Below are 19,464 nucleotides of genomic sequence, written 5' to 3'. Positions count from 1 at the left end.
TTTTGGTCACACAAACACTAAAAAGGTATCAAATCGACCGGCTCGGCCATGACAAGTGTGCTTTGACTTTTCTAAGGGTTTCAGCAAACGGTTTTCAAATTATTTGGCAAAAACACACCAAAAATCCCCCCAACGTTACTCTATGGAGAGGCTAGAGTGGATGACATCATCTCTAGAGTGCAGAGAGGGAGCAAAAATTGTCAAAAATTACATTTTGAAACTGCACTCCAGGCCTCAGATACCACTCTACAGAAATAATTTATAGATATAAACGTAGTAAAATGTGTCTTCTCCCCCTCATTGGTGTGGTAAAGCTGTAAGAGTTATAGTTTGGGCGTAGGACACACAGATGATCCACCAACACCACCCACAGCCTCATAGACCGGAACATCAAAACACACATGTAGACATTCAGGAAGAACTGAAGATGCTCAAAGTGAAGTCAGATCACTGATAGGAGCTACGGTTTGGACAAAAATGCTTTCTGTTGGACGAGATTTTTCAGCTGTTTTTCACTCTCTCAGTGGCGTCAAATGTCACAGGAGCAGCTGATCTCAGTTGATTGCTCTGCTCTGATTGGTGGACGCCACCTGGCCCTGGTTGCTTGGCTACCAAAGCCTGACCCCCCCACCCCCTTATCTGAATGTATTTACTTTTTTATTTTTACATTTTTTCTCAATGTTATTTGTTACATTTTTTAAAGTGATTTTAGTCTTTAAAAAATCAATTAATCAATTAACTATTATTATTTACTCTCTTACATAAAGTTTTACTGTAAGAAAACAGAAAGTTGCCTAATTTAACATTCAGCAATATGATGTTAAAAGATTGTTTTTAAACTTGATTTTGTTTGTTCAGGGTCCAGTTTCCTTCAGGAACGGGGAGAGGATGGGCTCCATCGAGCTGATCCAGGTTCAGGGTGAGTCACACATCGTTTAATATTCACACGTTTATTAATTGTGTTAATTAATTATTAAGTAACTTCTTTTCAGGTGGAATGGACGTGTCGGTGGGAGACTTCAGCACCTCCACCCAGCAGCTGAGACTCTTCAACCAGCTGCTCAAGTTTAAAGGTGATAAAAACTGTAACTTTACCGTCAGATCTGAACTCTTCAGGTAAACTTGCTGCAGGTTCTTTACTGTAGCTTTAGTTGTGATGAAGCCTGGATGGAGGTTCGGTGTTTGTTTCTGCAGGTCCAGGACCAGCCAGAGACCGGACCCTGGTCCTGGAGCAGCGGCTGCAGGTCGGCCTGCTCCTCTACGCCACCATGTCGTCAGCTGCAGCCGTCACCATCTTCATCACTCTGAGCGTCCTCTTCCTCACCGCCATCAACCACAAACACCGGTACACATCACCGCTGGTCGTCTGTTAGTTTGAGCTGTGAAGAATATACTGTGGAAAAATAGCAAAAAGTCAAATAACAGTAAACAACTGTGAGTTATTTTACAGAAAATGTCTTTGAAAATGCAGATAATATACAGTAAATATCTGTATTTATCTGGAGAATAAAATTGTTTTACTTTAATGTGACATTGTTTGCCAACTTTTGCTGCCAGACTTTTTACCTGTTTGTTTGTTTTTTCGATATTTAATTGACAGTCTTTTTACGTTAAATTTTAAGTTTTACTGTAAGAAAACAGAACGTTGCTTTAATTGTACGTCTGTGTGTGTGTGTGTGTGTGTGTGTGTGTGTGTGTGTGTGTGTGTGCAGGCTGCTGAGGTCCAGGTCTGGGTCTCAGGACGTTCTGCTGCTGATCGGCGTCCTGCTCTCCTCGTCCTCCGTCCTCGTCTCCGGTCTGGACGGAGCCTCGCTGTCCCACCACACGCTAGAAGTCCTCTGCTCTGTGAGTTCACACACATATATAAAGTTCATGACACTAAATATACAACAACAATATAAAATGTGAATGCAACATGTATATAGATGTATAGATGTGGTGTCGGTATCAGACCATCTCTGGTGTCAACTGTTCGGTCCTTCAGGTCCGTCTGTGGACTCTCTCTGTGGGACACATGCTGGGCCTCGCTGTGCTGCTCATCAGAACCTGGAGGCTTCATTCTCTGCACAGCACCAAACAGACGGTGAGTCAGCTGTCCTCTGAAGGTAAACAGTAACTGTCTCTGCAGCAGTCCTCTGAAGGTAAACAGTAACTGTCTCTGCAGCAGTCCTCTGAAGGTAAACAGTAACTGTCTCTGCCACAGTCCTCTGAAGGTAAACAGTAACTGTCTCTGCAGCAGTTCTCTGAAGGTAAACAGTAACTGTCTCTGCCACAGTCCTCTGAAGGTAAACAGTAACTGTCTCTGCAGCAGTCCTCTGACGGTAAACAGTAACTGTCTCTGCAGCAGTCCTCTGACGGTAAACAGTAACTGTCTCTGCAGCAGTCCTCTGGAGGTAAACAGTAACTGTCTCTGCAGTAGTCCTCTGAAGGTAAACAGTAACTGTCTCTGCCACAGTCCTCTGAAGGTAAACAGTAACTGTCTCTGCCACAGTCCTCTGAAGGTAAACAGTAACTGTCTCTGCAGTAGCCCTCTGAAGGTAAACAGTAACTGTCTCTGCAGCAGTCCTCTGAAGGTAAACAGTAACTGTCTCTGCAGTAGTCCTCTGAAGGTAAACAGTAACTGTCTCTGCCGCAGTCCTCTGAAGGTAAACAGTAACTGTCTCTGCCGCAGTCCTCTGAAGGTAAACAGTAACTGTCTCTGCCGCAGTCCTCTGAAGGTAAACAGTAACTGTCTCTGCAGTTGTCCTCTGAAGGTAAACAGCAACTGTCTCTGCCGCAGTCCTCTAAAGGTAAACAGTAACTGTCTCTGCCACAGTCCTCTGAAGGTAAACAGTAACTGTCTCTGCCGCAGTCCTCTTAAGGTAAACTGTCTCTGCAGCTGTCCTCTAAAGGTAAACAGTAACTGTCTCTGCCACAGTCCTCTGAAGGTAACAGTAACTGTCTCTGCAGTAGTCCTCTTAAGGTAAACAGTAACTGTCTCTGCCGCAGTCCTCTTAAGGTAAACAGTAACTGTCTCTGCAGCAGTCCTCTAAAGGTAAACAGTAACTGTCTCTGCCGCAGTCCTCTGAAGGTAAACAGTAACTGTCTCTGCAGCAGTCCTCTGAAGGTAAACAGTAACTGTCTCTGCAGCAGTCCTCTAACAGTAAACAGTTACTGACTGCTATGTCTCTGCAGCAGCCGGCGTGCTGTGGCGTGCTGCTCTTGATCCTCCTGCTGGATGTGTTCGTTTTAACCTCGTGGCAGATCCTGGACCCTCTCAGACGGGTGGTGCTGCAGCACAGCTCACAGGTAACAGCCACTGGACGATCTCACATTATCACTCGAGTACACAAGTATTCTAAACTTCAAGTACTAAGGTATCAGTGAAAGTATTCTTAGTTAAAGTTTAAATTATCTGAAAAAGTAATGTAAAAGGACCACAAAACTGTACTAAAGTACTTTCTGTTACTTTAAACTCATGAAGCATCAGAATTTTGCAGTATTATTTAGTTTGTTTATTTCTCTGGTGTTTGTTTGTTTGTTTGTTTCAGAGCGACCCAGCTGACCAGGACGTTGTTGTGCATCTGTACTCTGAGCTCTGCAGCAGCTCCGACATGGATCTGTGGCTCACCGCCGTGTACGGATACAAAGCTCCTCTGCTGGTCAGTGAGGACACACATGCTCTGATATAATTATTATTATTATTGAGTTTGCTTTTAAGAGCCCACTACCTACTCTCCAGCGGGCTTCTTCCTATTATTTTTCGGTTGACTCCTGCTCCCAGAGTTTTGGTCACACATACACTAAAAAGGTATCAAATCGGCAAAAACATGCCAAACCCCTTCTTGTCCATATCGCGATCTCAATGGGTCTTTTATCTGGTTAAATACATTTTTTTCTTTTTCTTTATCATGATACATAATCAAGGAATGCAGTGATTTTCCATATCTGAGAGGCTGAAAACAGCAAGTTCCTCCATTTTTGCATGGAAAATGACTTTCACCATAAGTCTACTATCAGAATCGTTGTGGATTATTTTGCAGATCGGCTAATGCCGTTGCAGATTTATCGATGCAGCTTTCATGAATTAAAATGTTTGGTTCAGGGTCTGGCGTGCTTCGTGGCGTGGAGCATCAGGGCGCTGCAGGTGGATCCTCCGGCCGTCAGCAGTAAACGGCTGAGTGTGAGTGTGTTCGCTGTGACCGTGTTCAGCGTGTCGGGAGCGTCGGGGTCGCTGCTGACGTCCCACAATCCTCCTCTCCACTTCTGTGTGACCAGCGTGCTCATCCTCGGCTGTAACGTCTTCACTCTGAGCTGTTTGTTCGGGCCGCAGGTCGGTGAGACGCCCTCTGACCTCTGACCTCTGACCTCTGTCCTGGTTCACTGAAAGAGTCCAGAGAGTCAGAGGGACCTTTGGGTTTGTTTCTTCTCAGTTGCTGCACGGTGGCGAGCTGCAAGGTGAAGCTACAGACGGAGAGGAGGAAGACAAAAAGAAGAAGAAGAAGACGAAAAAGAAGAAGCTGAGCCGGTTAAACCAGCAGCTGAGGAGTCGAACTGCTCAGGTGAGGAAGCAGAAACATCCTGACTTCCCTTCAGTCTGTCAGTCAGAGTGGATCTAATGTTTGCTGTGTTTCTTGCAGCTGGATGTAGAAATAGAAACCATCAGCATGCAGCTCTACGACACCTGCGAGCAGCTTCACCGCACGACCAGACCAAACAACGGTAAACACAAACACCAGGGCACCTTAGAGCTTCTAGAGCAGGGGTCTCTAACTCGCGGCCCGCGGGCCAATTGTGGCCCTCGTGACGATATGTTGTGGCCCCCACCTTGATATGAAAGTTTAATGTGAGTTTTATATGAATGGCACTTTACCGTGTTGTGTGTGGAAGGTCCCTTTAATTACTTTTTTGGTAATTTTTTCTTTTTTTTTGGTAATTTTGTGTCTTTTTTAAATAATTTTGTCTTTTTTTGGTAATTTTGTGTCTTTTTAAAATAATTTTGTGTCTTTTTGGTAATTTTGTGTCCTTTTTTAGTAATGTGTCTTTTTTTTGTAATTTAGTGTCGGTTTTTTTTTGGTAATTTTGTGTCTTTTTCTAATAATTTTGTGTCTTTTTTTGTAATTTTGTGTATTTTTTGGGTCATTATCTGTCTGTTTTGGTCATTTTGTGTCTTTTCTAAGTAATTTAGTTTTTTTCTGTCATTTTGTGTCTTTTTTTGGTCATTTTGTGTCTTTTTTTTTGGTCATTTATTGTTGGACTGTAATGAGGAACTTATTGCAAACTTTTCCTTTTAATAATGTTCAAATATCCACTGACCCGACCACAGACTGTCAGACAGTCCCCCCAGCGCTCCGTCCTGATAAACTCCACCCAGTAATGAACTTTTCCTCTGACGGCTGTGTTTCTGTCAGCAGGGGAGGTCCGGGCCGTGACCTGGGCTCATGCAGCTCAGATCTGTCCCGACCACAGACACTCCAGTGGAGACGCCATCAACTCTCCTGAACTGTGAGAAACTCAATTTACTCACATAGACACTAGTGGAGGAAGTATTCAGATACTTTACTACACTTTACTACTTTACTGCAGTAAAAGTTCTTATACTACATTATAAAATACTCTGTTACAAGTTAAAGTCATGTCATTTAAAAAAAAAAAAAAAAAACGGCTGTAAATTATGTCATAGATCATTTCTGTAAAACTTCCGATAATGTACAGTTAGTATCTGCATTAAAATATTATATATCTGAAGAATAACTTACGTTTATTTTTACTTTAACATGACGGTAAGTGTTTAAATTAAAAAGATTCTTTCTACTTTTTATTTTTTATTTTTTATACATTTTTATTTTCGGTTTCTTTTTTTTGCTTTTTTAACGATTAAAAAAATATATGATTTCTTCGTTCTTTTTTTTACATTTAAAAAAAATGTTTTTTCACGATTTAAAAAATATATATATTTAGATGATTTCTTTTTTATTTTATTGTTTTAAAATATATATATATTTTTTTTTTTCAGTTTTACTGTAAAATAAAGCAAAAGTTGCCTGAATCTTCTGTTCAGTAATATGTGTAATTTTATATAATTTTTACATGGAATTCACTGTAATTGAACATAAAAAAAACATTGAGCAATTAAATAAAAATAAAAAAATAATAATAATAATAATGTTGCATTGTATTGCATATAGAATTTACAGATTTCAACTTTTATTTTATAGTTAATATTTATAATAAAATGAATTAAAAATGTTTTCATGGAAATTGCAAAAACAAGAAAAACCCTGTAATTTAATACAGTAAATTTCTGGACAATATATATTTGTTTTTATCAGTGTTTATCATTTTATTATTATGACTTGTATTTATCCAGGAAAATCCCATTGAGATTAAGAACCTCTTTTTCAAGGGAGACCTGGCCAAGATAGGCAGCAGCAACATATACCCGTGTACAGTGTATGTATTTTTTAATTTTCCATCAGCGTGCGGCGGCGTCTGTCGGTGCAGCTGCCGATCCTCCACCTGTCCTACCTGCCGGCCGTCGGAGGCGTCAGCGCCAGCAGCTCCAGCCTGTTCGGCAGCCAGGACGTCTTCATCTACCACGATGACAACTTCCTGTTCACCACGCGACAACCGGCGCCACGTTACTGCTGAACCAATCAGACGGCGGCTGGGACCTTCTGAACCAGATGATTCTGATTATTCATTTCTATATATTATTATTATTATGATATCTGGAAACACTGACTCTTTGTTTGAACCTAACAGTCACACTGTTACTGATCGATGACTTGATTTGTAATTAAAATGTAAAGGAGTTATGATTTTTGCCATTAAAATGTTTTATATCCTAAAGTTATTCTGGTTAATCACACAACCAACAACAACAACACATGCTTCACCGTGCCCTTGCACTAGCCTGGGTATACCCATACTGCCTTGTGCGCTTGATTTCATTTTGAACTGCAACACAGTCTGGCAACCACGGCCGTTTCTTAGCCCTGTTTTAGGGATCCAATCACAGAACGGGGAGGGACGGCGAGACGATGACGCATACTCCTTGACAGACGGAAGCTTGTAGTTTTGTAGTTTTCTTACGGGTCCAACATGGCTGCAGCAGACGCGAAGCTCTAATTGGATCTAGCTGTAGATGGCGTTTTAAATAGTTTAGAGCCAAAATTGATTTTTAAAAGAAGAAGAACGTTTGACTTTTCACTCCTGTTTCACCACCAAAAAGGATGTTTTAGCCTTGCTTCCGACCGGATTTGGCCAAAGCCTAATCTACCAACTAGCCCCGCTACCGCTAACTGCTGTAACGCCAGTGATCTGGCTACAAGCCGGGGGACAGCGGAGCCGCCCAGAGACCCCCAGCAGCTGCAACACTGCAGCAAGACTGTGAGCAGCCAGAGTCAGAATGTGCTGCAGAAAAACGATGCAGAAGCAGAATTGAGCATTTTAGTCCCAAAGTAGAGATGGGCTAGTCTGGCTATGTAAACATCAATTTCTTTCGCTCTACATACGTCATCTGGTATAACTGATCTGATTGGCTAAGAGCTACCTACAGACGCTTATGATAGACATCTGTAGCATCCAATAAACGGCTCTGGAGGATCGTAAACCACGCCTCCTCTACGGAGAAATTAATTACTGGTGTCCAGACTATATCTCATTTGTGATTAGTCTGGTGTTAGCCAGGCTACTCTTGCACAGGAAGACCACAGTATGTCAGGTTGGGGAACTGTGTTTCTGGGACATTAATGAGCAGCACAGGGGCTCCAAAAGGCACTGTTCTGGCTCCACTCCTGTTCACTGTACACAGCCGACTTCAAATACAACTCTGAGTCCTGCCACATCCAGAAGTACTCCGACAACACTGCTATTGTGGCGTGAATCAGGAATGGACAGGAATCTGAATATAGGGATCTGATAAAAGCCTTCAGTGACTGGAGTCACAAGAACTATCTCCTACTGAACACCTCAAATGTTTTATCAGTCTGTGGTGGTAGTGTGTTGTTTTATGCTGGAGGTAGGAAAGGACAGATGGAGGAAGGAAAGGAAAGGAGGAGATAGGAAAGGAAAGAAGGAGGTAGGAAAGGAGTGTGTGTGTGATTCAAGAGATCCTTCGCTCTGAGTTTACCCTCGGGGATAAATAAAGTAATTTTAATTTGATTGATTTTGATTGAACTGGCAGGACGTGATCACAGATAAAATTGTTGGATAGAATATTTGAGCGTCAAGTGAAGACAAACTGTTCTGTTCTGTTCTGCTCTTCATCTAACTTGGAGTTTTCACGATTACGAAATTCTGTAAACATGAGCTTTGAGCTTCAGGCTGCATTTTAACTTTGTAAACAAACCTCCAACCCTCAGATAATGTGTCGTAAAAAAGAAATAGACTTTCACACAAGAATTATACATAAAAAATGAGATGAATCAGACAGAAGTCGATAAGTTTTATATATTATTGAGTTTTGGTTTGTTTTCTGCTAATTATCTTTGCCTGTCTTTTGGCTGTACTGGCAACAATTTTCTGAGTTCATAAAAAGATGTTGAACAGATCAAACAACATCCTGATTATTCAAGGTGCTGGCCAAACATCCGGACACTCAACCTTTAGACTCTTTAACCTCAGATATAGTTTTAATGACTTGAACTAGTCATATCATTAACCTGTGCTCCTGCCGATGTGGTGAAATCTGGTGTTCTTACTATCAGCTGCTGGGAAATAAAAGATGCATCCTGCCAGCTGACAAACACTGATGTAAACTGGGACAGATGAACCACGTGCAAACACTGTCAGGACCCTATAAAACCTCAGCTGCATGTCTCACAGAGACCAGCTTATGATCCAACATGTTTTCCTTCAGAATGCTCCTCGTTGCTGTGGTTCTGACTCTCCTGGTGCTTCCTGTGGAGTCTGGCGATAGCAGCGGCAGCGGCCGCGCCATCGGCAGCGTCATCAGCTGCAAGAACAACAACCCCGAATGTAAGTACTTTTGACTTTTGGGGGATTCTGTAGTAGAGTTCAAATAGTTCGTTTTTTAACAGAACAGAAGAGAGGAGAGTAAAATCCTTGAAACTATTTATTATATTACCTTAATCTGATCAGAAATCACAGTCTGTAAGACAGTTCGTTGCAACCACCATCAGAGAAAGGATGACTATCTTACTGTTACACAAGTTTTATCATGAATGTACAACTATCTCATTGGTCAAAACTGTTGGGGCAGCACCCTGGATTTAGACTCGGCCTGCCCTTGATGACACAAAAGCCCCTTTTATAGTGTTGTCCCACAAATGTCCCGCTATATTGCGGGAAAGATCTGTGCCGGCTTTTCTCCTTAGCGTGTTCATAGTGATCCTGGGAAGGCAAAGTGATATTCGTACGTATTCATATTGCAGTCTGGCATCACAGAACGAGGTGGAGAGGAGACGGTACTCAGAGCAGCAGCAGTGCTGCGCAGTAGCACAATGCTAACAGGCTAACAGTTAGCTCTGTAGCAGTACAGTGTGTATGTGCTGCAGCAGGAGGTGTTCACTTAGCGACCTCCGTTTGTTTACAACAAGTACCGGACACTCTGTGCACAGTTCGCGATGCCAGTTTGTTGACGATCATCAGCAGACACCACGCGTACAATTATCATGCTGGTTTGTTTACAATAAGCAGCGGGTGCTGTGCACAGTTAGCGATGGCGACCGCAGTGAACAGTGATTTGATGACTGTCGCACCAAGTGGGAGGTCAAATATCCCCGTTCATAGTGGTCCCACTTCCAACAATCCCACCAATGTTCCTCCTCTGTGACCTCTGGAGGCGGAAAATTGGTGGATAATTTGATCCTGGCATCCCGCATCGGGTGGGTTCATAGTGGAGGTGAGACGTTACAGAGCCATAAATGTTCTGGCATGAAAGGGACCTTTGAAAGTTGCTACAGAATAGATCCATAGTCTCTTGGTGTTACTGCTTCTGGTCAACGTCCAGTGGCGGTTCTAGATCAGTTCTACTGTGGGGGCCAAGCAGGGGCCAGTGTTTAATCAGAGGGGCACATTAAAAAACAGCAATGATTATATTTAGACATTCAAACCCTTTATTTTAGGGTTTTATTTATAAATCTCATTTAAGTATATGTGGAAGATACAAATACACTGATTGAAACAATGAGACTTACCAACAATAATTATTTTTGCACGACAATGAGATTTCTCATTTTTGTGCACAATTACTTTTTTTTATTATTTTGAAAGTGCAGTATACTGATAATGATCTTTTTTTATATATACACAAGCTTTTATTGCACAATTAAACTATTATACAATGGACACATTCTGGCTTCCTTTTGTGTACAATGAGATATTGTTCTCATTGTGCACAACAAAAAATAGGTAAGAATTGTTCCTTCGTTCATCGTTATAAATTGATCATTTTCTTATTAATTTGACACAGGGGCCACAACAGGGGCCATGGGCTTCTTCATAGGGGCAGTGGCCCCTGTGGGCCCCTGTGTAGAACCGCCACTGTCAACGTCCATTGAAGGAGTACAATCTATGCACATTTCTTCTTATCTGGCCCTCCCTCTCTGTCCCGAGTGTTCCTCAGTCTGCTCTGCTATATTCAATCTGTGTTTATGCTCTGCTAAATACATTTTTTAAGCCGCATTTACTAATGGCCATAATGCAGATAATTGCTCATCTTTATTAATCTCTAACACATTCACTTGGATTATTGTGACTGCTCTGACAGGCCAACTTAAGGGATCTGCAGTCCATGACAGCTTGTCTATAGACCAACTGAGGACTCTGCTTGAGGCCCCAGTTGTGACGGCAGAGAAGGTGGAACGCCCTCTGAATTTTTTTCCTTTTAGATACCTTCCACCAATGGGACCAATCAGCCACAGTGGAGTCAGGTCAGTCCACACCCACACTGAGCTGCTGCACAGTTGTCAGCACATAAATGTTGTCATTGTGTTTCTGCAAACCTCAGAGACGTTGGTCTCCAACGTTTTTGCCTGCAGAAAAATGTCCATACCTGGATACGTTCATCAGCAAAGTTTGGTTATTGTTGTGATGTTTATCCTCAGCAGTGGTCACGTCTACATGTGGTCGCCACGTGTTCGTAAGATGGTTAAAGCAACAGTAGTCGTGTCACAATGAGAACGGGACGCAGCAGTTCACACATTCATAGTGTAGATATTTAATGTTATCTGCTGTTTGCAGGAACATGACATTTATTCTGGCGACTGCTTTGTGGAGTCACCCAACTAATGAAAAAAATATACATCTTAAAGGGATATTTACTCTCAAAATTACCATTTTTAAATATCAGTTATGTACTGCATTTTACCTTGCAACATTTTTAAATCCTTGATGAATTCAAATAATTGGAGGCCACATTTAAAACACTTCCACCATCTCAAGCTTGCACAGGAGGAATATACATGTTTGATCATATTTCCAATAAAGACTTCTACAGATATTTTCAGGTCAGACACTTTGTGTATAAGAAGAACAACTCACTTAAAATACCAAATGATGTTCATCCGTTCGATAGATTTTTATCTTAACTCTAAACAGAAAAAGCATTTTATTTCCAAGTTCTATTCTGAGATGTTGAGCCAAGGTTCAAGCTTTCCAAACTTTAGTAGATATGTCGGGGGAGATTCTGCAATATTCTGCCTTGCATCAGGTCTACATATCACTGCATATCTATCGTATGTATAATGCAGGATCTTCACCAAACTGTCTCAAATGTAAATCTCATGTGGGTACCAGGTTCCATTGTTCTTGGGAATGCAAAAAAAAATCAAATGTTTTTGAAGGCTTTATGTACAGGTTTCAGTATAGCAAAAGCTCAGCAGGTGTCAGTGGACCCACTGCTCTGTCTGCTCCGGAAGGTTCCTCCATCCATTTTCCTCCGCTTATCCGGGGCCGGGTCGCGGGGGCAGCAGTTTATTACATTTCGTTTGGAACCTTGTCTTTAAAAATTCTAATGAAAAGAATTAAATAAACAAAATGAAATAAATAAACCATTTCATGTTTTCATTAAATGAAAAAAAAAAAAATACATGTTTGAGACTAACTGAGCGTATGACTTTCTAATACGGCTTTTTCTGTTGTTAAATCTGTTCTCCATTAACTTAAATTCATTAAGTATTTATTATGTTTTCAGATAATTTGGAGATGTGGCAGAAATAATGTTCCTTTAATCATCTTAAACTTTTTATGGTTCCTCAGAGTGACTCTGGAGGACGACTCTAAGTGGCTCATCCATAAAGGACCCGATCACGGCGCCGCGTCTCAGACGGTGGTGACCAACGCTGACAACATGAGCACAAGGTGGAGGGTAAGCAATCTTTATAATATTCATAGGAAATACAAAATAAAAAGAGACATTTCTAAAACAGTAATTCACAGTTTTGTTCACAGGATCTTAAATACCTGAAGTGTTCTGTTAACGCTAGCTGTTTCCACCATTATCAGTCTTTATGCTAAGCTAAGCTAACCAGCTGTAGCTTTATAAAGGGAAGTGGAATATGTCTGGCTGTTAACTCTAACTCATTTTCTGTCATCTCTCCAACCAAAACAGACTTTTGAACAGATGTCCGTACCCTCAAATCATCTTTAGGAATTTATACCGCGGATATACATTTACTACATAACACAAACTTTATCTGTTTGTTTTTTTTGTGTTTTTTCTCAGGAAGCTGGAGTCTCCACAGATTTTAACGGGGGCAAGACCGTGTCTGACTTAATAAGAGCTGGAGGAGAAACCTACCACGTTCGCAACTCCAACTGTCATGATGCAACAGATGCCATGTTAAATGCGAACCAATGAGCTCTCCGGTTTCTAGAAGCTTGTTTTACCCTCTGCTGAACAGATAATAATTGTATAACCTCTGAGAGTGTCATGTGGTTTTTACCCCACTAAGCAAAGACCAGCACAAGATTTTTTGTAACTTATTACAGTTTCACTAAAAATCTTATGAATTATAATGTGAATGTACAACTAGCTGGTTGGTTAAACTGTTGGGGCACCACCCTGGTTTAGACTCGGCCCGTCCTTGTTAGCATGCAGACTCTTTTTGCTTCCGCCTTCCGGTCAACGTTTGTTGAAGGAATACTATCTACGCACATTTCTCCTTATCTGGCCCTCTCTATCTGTACCAAGTGTTCCTCACTGTTTTACTCCTGAGCCCAGAACCTTGGAGTTATCTCTATGAATGTGTCTGTGTCTTATATCTGTTTTCCCTCAGGAATGTGCAAAAAGTGTAATCTATGTGTAATGCTCTGTTATATTCAATCTGTTTTTATGCTCTGCACAATAAATACTTTTTAACAGCATTTACTAATGGTCATAATGCAGAAAATTGCTATTTTTTTATTGATACCTAACACTGGCTAACCTCTATCAACATACTAGATCAGGGGTCTCAAACTCAAATTACTTGGGGGGCCGCTGGAGGCAGTATCAAAATGACCAAAAAAAAGACACAAATTTACTAAAAAGACACAAAATGACTGAAAAAAACACACTAAATTACCAAAAAAGACACAAAATGACAGAAAAAAACTAAATTACTTAAAAAAGAAACAAAATGACCAAAAGAAGACTTACCAAAAAAGACACAAAATTATTTAAAAACAACACAAAATCATGAAAGACTCAAAATTATTAAAAAAGACACACAATTATTAAAAAAGGACACAATTATTTTTAAAAAAAGTCACAATTACCCAAAAAAGTAACCACTCACAACACGGTGAAGTGCCATTCATATAAAACTCACATTAAACTTTCATATCAAGGTGGGGGCCACAAAATATCGTCACGAGGGCCATAATTGGCCCGCGGGCCGCGAGTTTGAGACCCATGTATTAGACACTAAAAAAGTGATGAGCGGTACCAAAACAGTTAAAGATGCTACAAAACAAACGGTAAAATATTCTATTCTAGAAACAGAGGTGTCAAAAGTATTCACATTCATTACTCCAGTAGAAGTTTAGATACTAGGGTTTAAAAAGACTTCAGTAGAAGTAGAAGTATCAACTCAAGCTAGTAAAGTAAAAGTATCAAAGTACTGGTTTAAAAAATGCCATTAAGGACAAAAGCTTTTTCACGGGCCACAGGGCCCCATTGTGCACTACCCCACCTCCCCCAAAAAGCCATAATGACTATTATGTTATATATATTATTATGTTATTTATATATTAAAATGTTAATGTTGAAACATTTGGGATGCACGTGTTTTAACTCCATTTATGCACATTAAAAACAAACATATTTTAGTACGATGCAAAAACATTAAAGAACCAGATATGTGTACTACTTGAGCATTAACATGTTTCATGGAGCGGAAAATATGAAAAAAGTATTGTAGTCAAACTTCAGAGGCATGTTATCAATAGCCTTTATTGAATGTAAATGTACATCCAAGCTTAGCCGGAACAGCTGTTGTTGACCAAAAGGGTCTTACTCAACAGGAAGGCCAGATGCTGCTCACACATCCACATGCTCTTATTTTGAAAGCTACATGTGTTTGCTTTTATTTATTTTGGGTCTAACATGTTCTTACTGCAACATTTAGTATGATAAATACATGCACTGGGAAAAAGTGCATGTAGTGGAGGCTGACTGTGCTTTGTTCTCTTCCAGTAACGTTAGCTAGCTGTTTGCTCTAACAGACAGTCTAACCCATATACCGTCTATGGTCAAACATCACTTAGAAATTACAGTAATGTTAACAGAGAGCTTGCGTGGTTGCGATTGTTATGACATCTCAAGTGTTTGACGTCCTGGCAGTTAAAAATATAAAACAATTCCCTATTCTGAAGTAGAGACGGGCAGAATATAGCAGCGGCGGGGTGGCGCTACCAAATAAATACAGCGGAAACTCTGGAACCTCAGCTCGCGGTCTTGATGAAGTTTATTACTTTTTAATACTTTTTAATGGCCTTATTTTTGGCTAATTTCATTTACTAGCTTTTAATACCTTTTATAACCTTGCGGCAATCCTAACAAAGCAGTAATATAAGCTCAGATAACATTTAGCAAAAGTTGAATTTAAAATCTCACACAGAGCTAACCAAACAAACTTGAAACGTTGAATCGTAGTCTAGCCTACTGCTAGCAAGCAAACCATGGCATGTCTTGGCATGTTCCAAGCCATAACAAACATTGCAAATTTACCGTTAGTATGTTACTAGGTTACTACAATTTTTTGTTGATAATCCACTGATAATAACAAACTTTCAGCTTACCTCAATATGCTTTTTAAAATTAGAGGGCGAGTTTTTGAAAGCCATTAGCTCGTGGTACTTGGGTGCGCAGAGCTTGCAGCACATTCAAAAGGAGTTGTTTTTGCATCCGACCATTTCAAAAATATCTTCCAGGTACGGCCAGCGATGTAGAAGGGTTGGCTGGGCTTCCTGACTGCCAACCTCCTCGTTGGTGATGGTTTGGACATTTTGCGAGTCAAGTTTTGAATTTAGCTAGGAGTGAGATTGTGGCTGGGTGGCGGGGGTTGTGTCAGAAATTTACCTGGATACAACAATGCTATTTCCTAATTGGATAATGTAGTGGTATGTTATTTTTAGATTAGCTGATGGGTAGTTGATCTTATTGACAGCATGATGGATGGCGTACAAACCAACAGGGTGTCGGAATGGCACGTTTATACTTCTCATCCAACCACAATCACATTACCTCTATCTGGATGGAGCCATTTATCTGGTTGGGGTTTTTGTGTGTGTTTTTTTAACGCTGAAAATCTGTAATGAAAGCAAGCCGAAATGAAATAGGAGTAACAAGGCTATTTTTAAAATGTAAGGAGTAGAAAGAACAGATAATTGCATTAAAATCTAACAAGTAGAAGTAAAAAGTCAGAAAAATAATTACTCCAGTAAAGTATAGACACCCATAATTTCTACTTAAGTAAGGTAACGAAGTATTTGTACTTTGACATCTCTGACTATAAACAATATGTGGAGTGCTAAAAGACAGTTAAGTATGATGATCATGCTGCAGTAGTGGAGTGCACACAAAACAATTAAAATTGCAATATTGTATCGTGACTCAAGTATCGGGATAATATCGTATCATGGGGCCGATTAGCTGATTCCCACCTCTACCTGAAATACACCAATGCAATGTGATTAAAAACTTTGATAACCACTCAGTACATACAACAAATCTGATTAAGATATCTCATCAGTTGCCTTTGTAATATTTTTTTAAGTGTAAAGGTACTTTATGGACACCCTGTATAATATTTACTGTTCATTTAATATTATATGTTTTTAGCACTATTTATGGTTTTTGCAGTCCCCTCTGTGTTTAACACTGAGGTTAGCTAACGTTAGCTTAGCTGGCTATTAAAACAAAGAAAAGCCCGTCCGGTTTATCAGTGTGTAGCTCTCAGAGTTTAGTTTGGTCCCTGTTTGCTTTCCATCAGTTAGTTTTTATTTGTCCTCTGTGAGCTTTCAGTCCTTTCAGCTGATGCTGAGCCAGAGCTGCTAATGTTAGCTAGGTTGTAAAAATCAAGCTAACAGTGCTACACCGAGTTACTAGCTAACGATGCTAACGGTTATTTAACCCTTGTGTTGATATAGTGTTGCGTCTTTTTTTTCAGCAGAGGAATGATCCTGTTTCAACCTGAAATTCAATGAATTTTGCTCAAATACCAGAATTATCTGGAAACACTGACTCTTTGCTTGAATCTAACACTGTTACTGATCAATGACTTGATTTGTAGTTCAAATGTAAAGGAGTTATAATTTTTGCCATTAAAATGTTTTATATCCAAGAGTTATTCTGTTTAATCACACAAACAACGGTAACTGGCTGGACGTGATCAAAGATAGAACTGTTGGATAGATTATTTGACGTCACGTGAAGACAAGCTGTTCTGCTCTTCATCAAACTTGGAGTTTTTACCATTATGAAATCCTGTAAACATGAGCTTTGAGCTTCAGGCTGTATTCTAACTTTGTAAACAAACCTCCAACCCTCAGATATTGTGACGTAAAATTAAAAAAAAAGAAAACTTGCATAAAAGATTTATACATAAAAAATGTCTAACAATCAGACATGAGTCGATACGTTTGATATATTATTAAGTTTTGTTTTGTTTTCTGCTAATTATCTTTGCCTGTCTTTTGGCTGTAATGGCAACAATTTTTTTAAGTCCCTTTGAAGCTGCAGAGTTTATAAAAAGATGTTGAACAGATCAAACAACATCCTGATTATGCTAGGTGCTGGCTAAACATCTGGAGCATTTTGGGGTTCGAGCGTCCCAAGGACACTTCGATCGTTGACTGCAGATGAACAGCTCTACCTGCTGATCCACAGCTGCCCAGACACATGAGCTTTAACATCCACCAGCAGAACTCTAGAGTCCCCAGCGGTATCATTACCACGACCATTCTAAGAGTCCCCAAGAAGTCACCCCAACACGACATAGGCAAGTGTGGGGACAGTCACAAGAACTCCTGACTCCCTTCCCCTGGACAACTTCAGAAAAGGAGAGTCCATCTCCAGGATTGTGGTTCCAGGCCCAGTGCTATGCTTAGAGTTGAGCCTAACTACCGTATTTCCTCAATTTAAAGCCGGGCCCCTATTAATGACCGGCCTCATTTAGTAACCGGGTGTAAAATCAATTTTTAGTAAATAAAAGCCGGCTTCTTTTATAAGCCGGGTGTCTTACCGATGTTATGTCAAAGTCTGTTCCCCCGTCGATATGTGTCCCCCTTACCTTAACCTGCATCAACCTGACCCCTGACCCCAACCAGTCCTCCTTTAAGTTGTTAACATGAGCCCAAGTTTACCTTAACCATAAACAGTTCTCTCTACAAGGCCTAACCTTAAACTGAAATCCTAACTCCAACCGCGGAGAAGTTTCGCCACACGAGTTAGTACTGTAGGTAAATATGGTTGTTTCTCCTGCTGTCCTAGTCATTCTCTGTAAAGTCGAGCCGTTTACGCACGTTCTTCTGGGCTTTTTAGTAGTTTAGACATTTTAAATCCTGCTTAAAATGAACATTCAGCATGCTGTTCATTGTTTGTTTACATCCCAGTACTTCCAATATGGCCGACATCCGGATAACTGGCTACAATGCGCTGAGTAAAACACTCTAAAAAGTGCCGGTCAGAGCTGCTCTGATTTTCTTTTTTTAATAAAAGCCTCCTTCAAATAATAGCCTGCCCCTATTATTAGCCAGGTCCCAAACTGATTTCTTATTAATAGAAGCCCTGGCTACTATTTGAGGAAATACGGTATATCATTAGAGCCAGTCATGATCCGACCCATGCCTATCCCTGCAGGTTGTATCCCACAGGATGTTCGCTCCATGTACGTCTTTCAAACTGTGCCCCCAGCCAAACCCCATGGGTCAATACTGGCCACAAGACACTCACCGATGACCTTCCCTCCATGGAACATGGTGGTACCCCTCCACCTCCTGGACTAGCACTGGTTTATTCCCAGTCCTATTTTAACCCATTTAAGCCGGGAAAGCATTACTGCATTTCTACTATCAAAACCAGGGGCGCACTTGTGTTATTCTACCATTAAAGCCGGAAAGCGGATACGTCGTTTTGTAGTATTTGTAGTTTTTTCCACCTATTTTTGGTCTCTTGGCCAATGAAATGCATCAGAATACATTTGGGAGTGTCGCAATGCATCATGGGACTTTACCAGAACTGAAATCATGGCGGAAGACGACTATAGTGGAGGGAGCTCAGATATAACAGCTATAAGCTCTCAAATACATTTTGAATTTCATTTCTATCTGCTACAGAGGCTGAAAAATCTATTATTTAGTAGGAAGAGTTGACACAAATACTTTAGGTTTTAGGGGCTGATTTTAAAATTTACAGGCATTTTTTCCAGGCGTTTTAGGCCTAAATGGGTTAAATGATTTTACTCAGCGGTGTAAGTCATCTTTTATCAACATTAATGTGGCAAAAATTTAAAAAATGATCATCGATTTCAGAAAGAATCCCACCACCCTCTCTTCTACCCTCATTAACGATCAGGTAATCGAAGTGGTGAATCACTACAAACGCCTTGGCATCACAATCGATGACAAACTCACCTTCGAGCCAAATGTTGACGGCATCTGCAAAAACTCACATCAGCGCATGTTCTTTTACCGTAAACTCTGTCATTTTATCGTCAATAAGACTTTTATGAGGATGTTTTATTGTTGTTCTATTGGAACTATCCTTTCTTTTGCTTTTGTGAGCTGGTTTGGGTCCCTCACTCTGAAAAACAAAAACAGGCTGCAAAACATAGTCAAGGTGTCTTTTGTCAAGACCGGGCCAAAGACCTTGAGCAGGTCTCAAAGTTTGTTTCACATATCTGAAACAATAAAAAACTGAGATCTGCTTCTCCGTGTCTGGTTTGAACAGACCTGGTCCCAGATCATCTGAGAGGTCTGATCACTTGATGGCTGAAATAAAATTACTGGTCTATCATAGTATACATACTATAGAAT

The 19,464-nt window shown here is 40.4% G+C and overlaps 1 protein-coding gene across 3 annotated transcripts in view; it reads left to right on the top strand.

Moving 5' to 3' along the window:
• The window catches only part of LOC131976695 (gamma-aminobutyric acid type B receptor subunit 2-like), a 14,359-nt gene extending 7,528 nt beyond the window's left edge, over nt 1–6,831 (top strand). The window contains exons 8-19 of one of the 3 annotated variants that reach the window (XM_059339842.1): nt 859–919; nt 993–1,073; nt 1,195–1,345; nt 1,713–1,845; nt 1,985–2,083; nt 3,178–3,288; nt 3,531–3,641; nt 4,085–4,312; nt 4,413–4,541; nt 4,620–4,701; nt 5,391–5,484; nt 6,459–6,831. In XM_059339842.1, coding sequence (XP_059195825.1) covers nt 859–919; nt 993–1,073; nt 1,195–1,345; nt 1,713–1,845; nt 1,985–2,083; nt 3,178–3,288; nt 3,531–3,641; nt 4,085–4,312; nt 4,413–4,541; nt 4,620–4,701; nt 5,391–5,484; nt 6,459–6,630 — 1,452 coding nt within the window. In that variant the 3' untranslated portion in view covers nt 6,631–6,831. Of the gene's footprint in view, nt 1–858; nt 920–992; nt 1,074–1,194; nt 1,346–1,712; nt 1,846–1,984; nt 2,084–3,174; nt 3,289–3,530; nt 3,642–4,084; nt 4,313–4,412; nt 4,542–4,619; nt 4,702–5,390; nt 5,485–6,458 lie in introns of all 3 variants that reach the window. The other 2 variants (XM_059339840.1, XM_059339841.1) reach the window with 2 other exon arrangements.
• The last annotated feature ends 12,633 nt before the right edge of the window (nt 6,832–19,464 follow it).

This window comes from Centropristis striata, chromosome 8 (assembly GCF_030273125.1).
Source record: "Centropristis striata isolate RG_2023a ecotype Rhode Island chromosome 8, C.striata_1.0, whole genome shotgun sequence".
NCBI lineage: Eukaryota > Metazoa > Chordata > Actinopteri > Perciformes > Serranidae > Centropristis > Centropristis striata.
The sequence above is the reverse complement of the archived record's forward strand: the minus strand, read 5'-3'. Positions and strand labels throughout refer to the sequence as shown.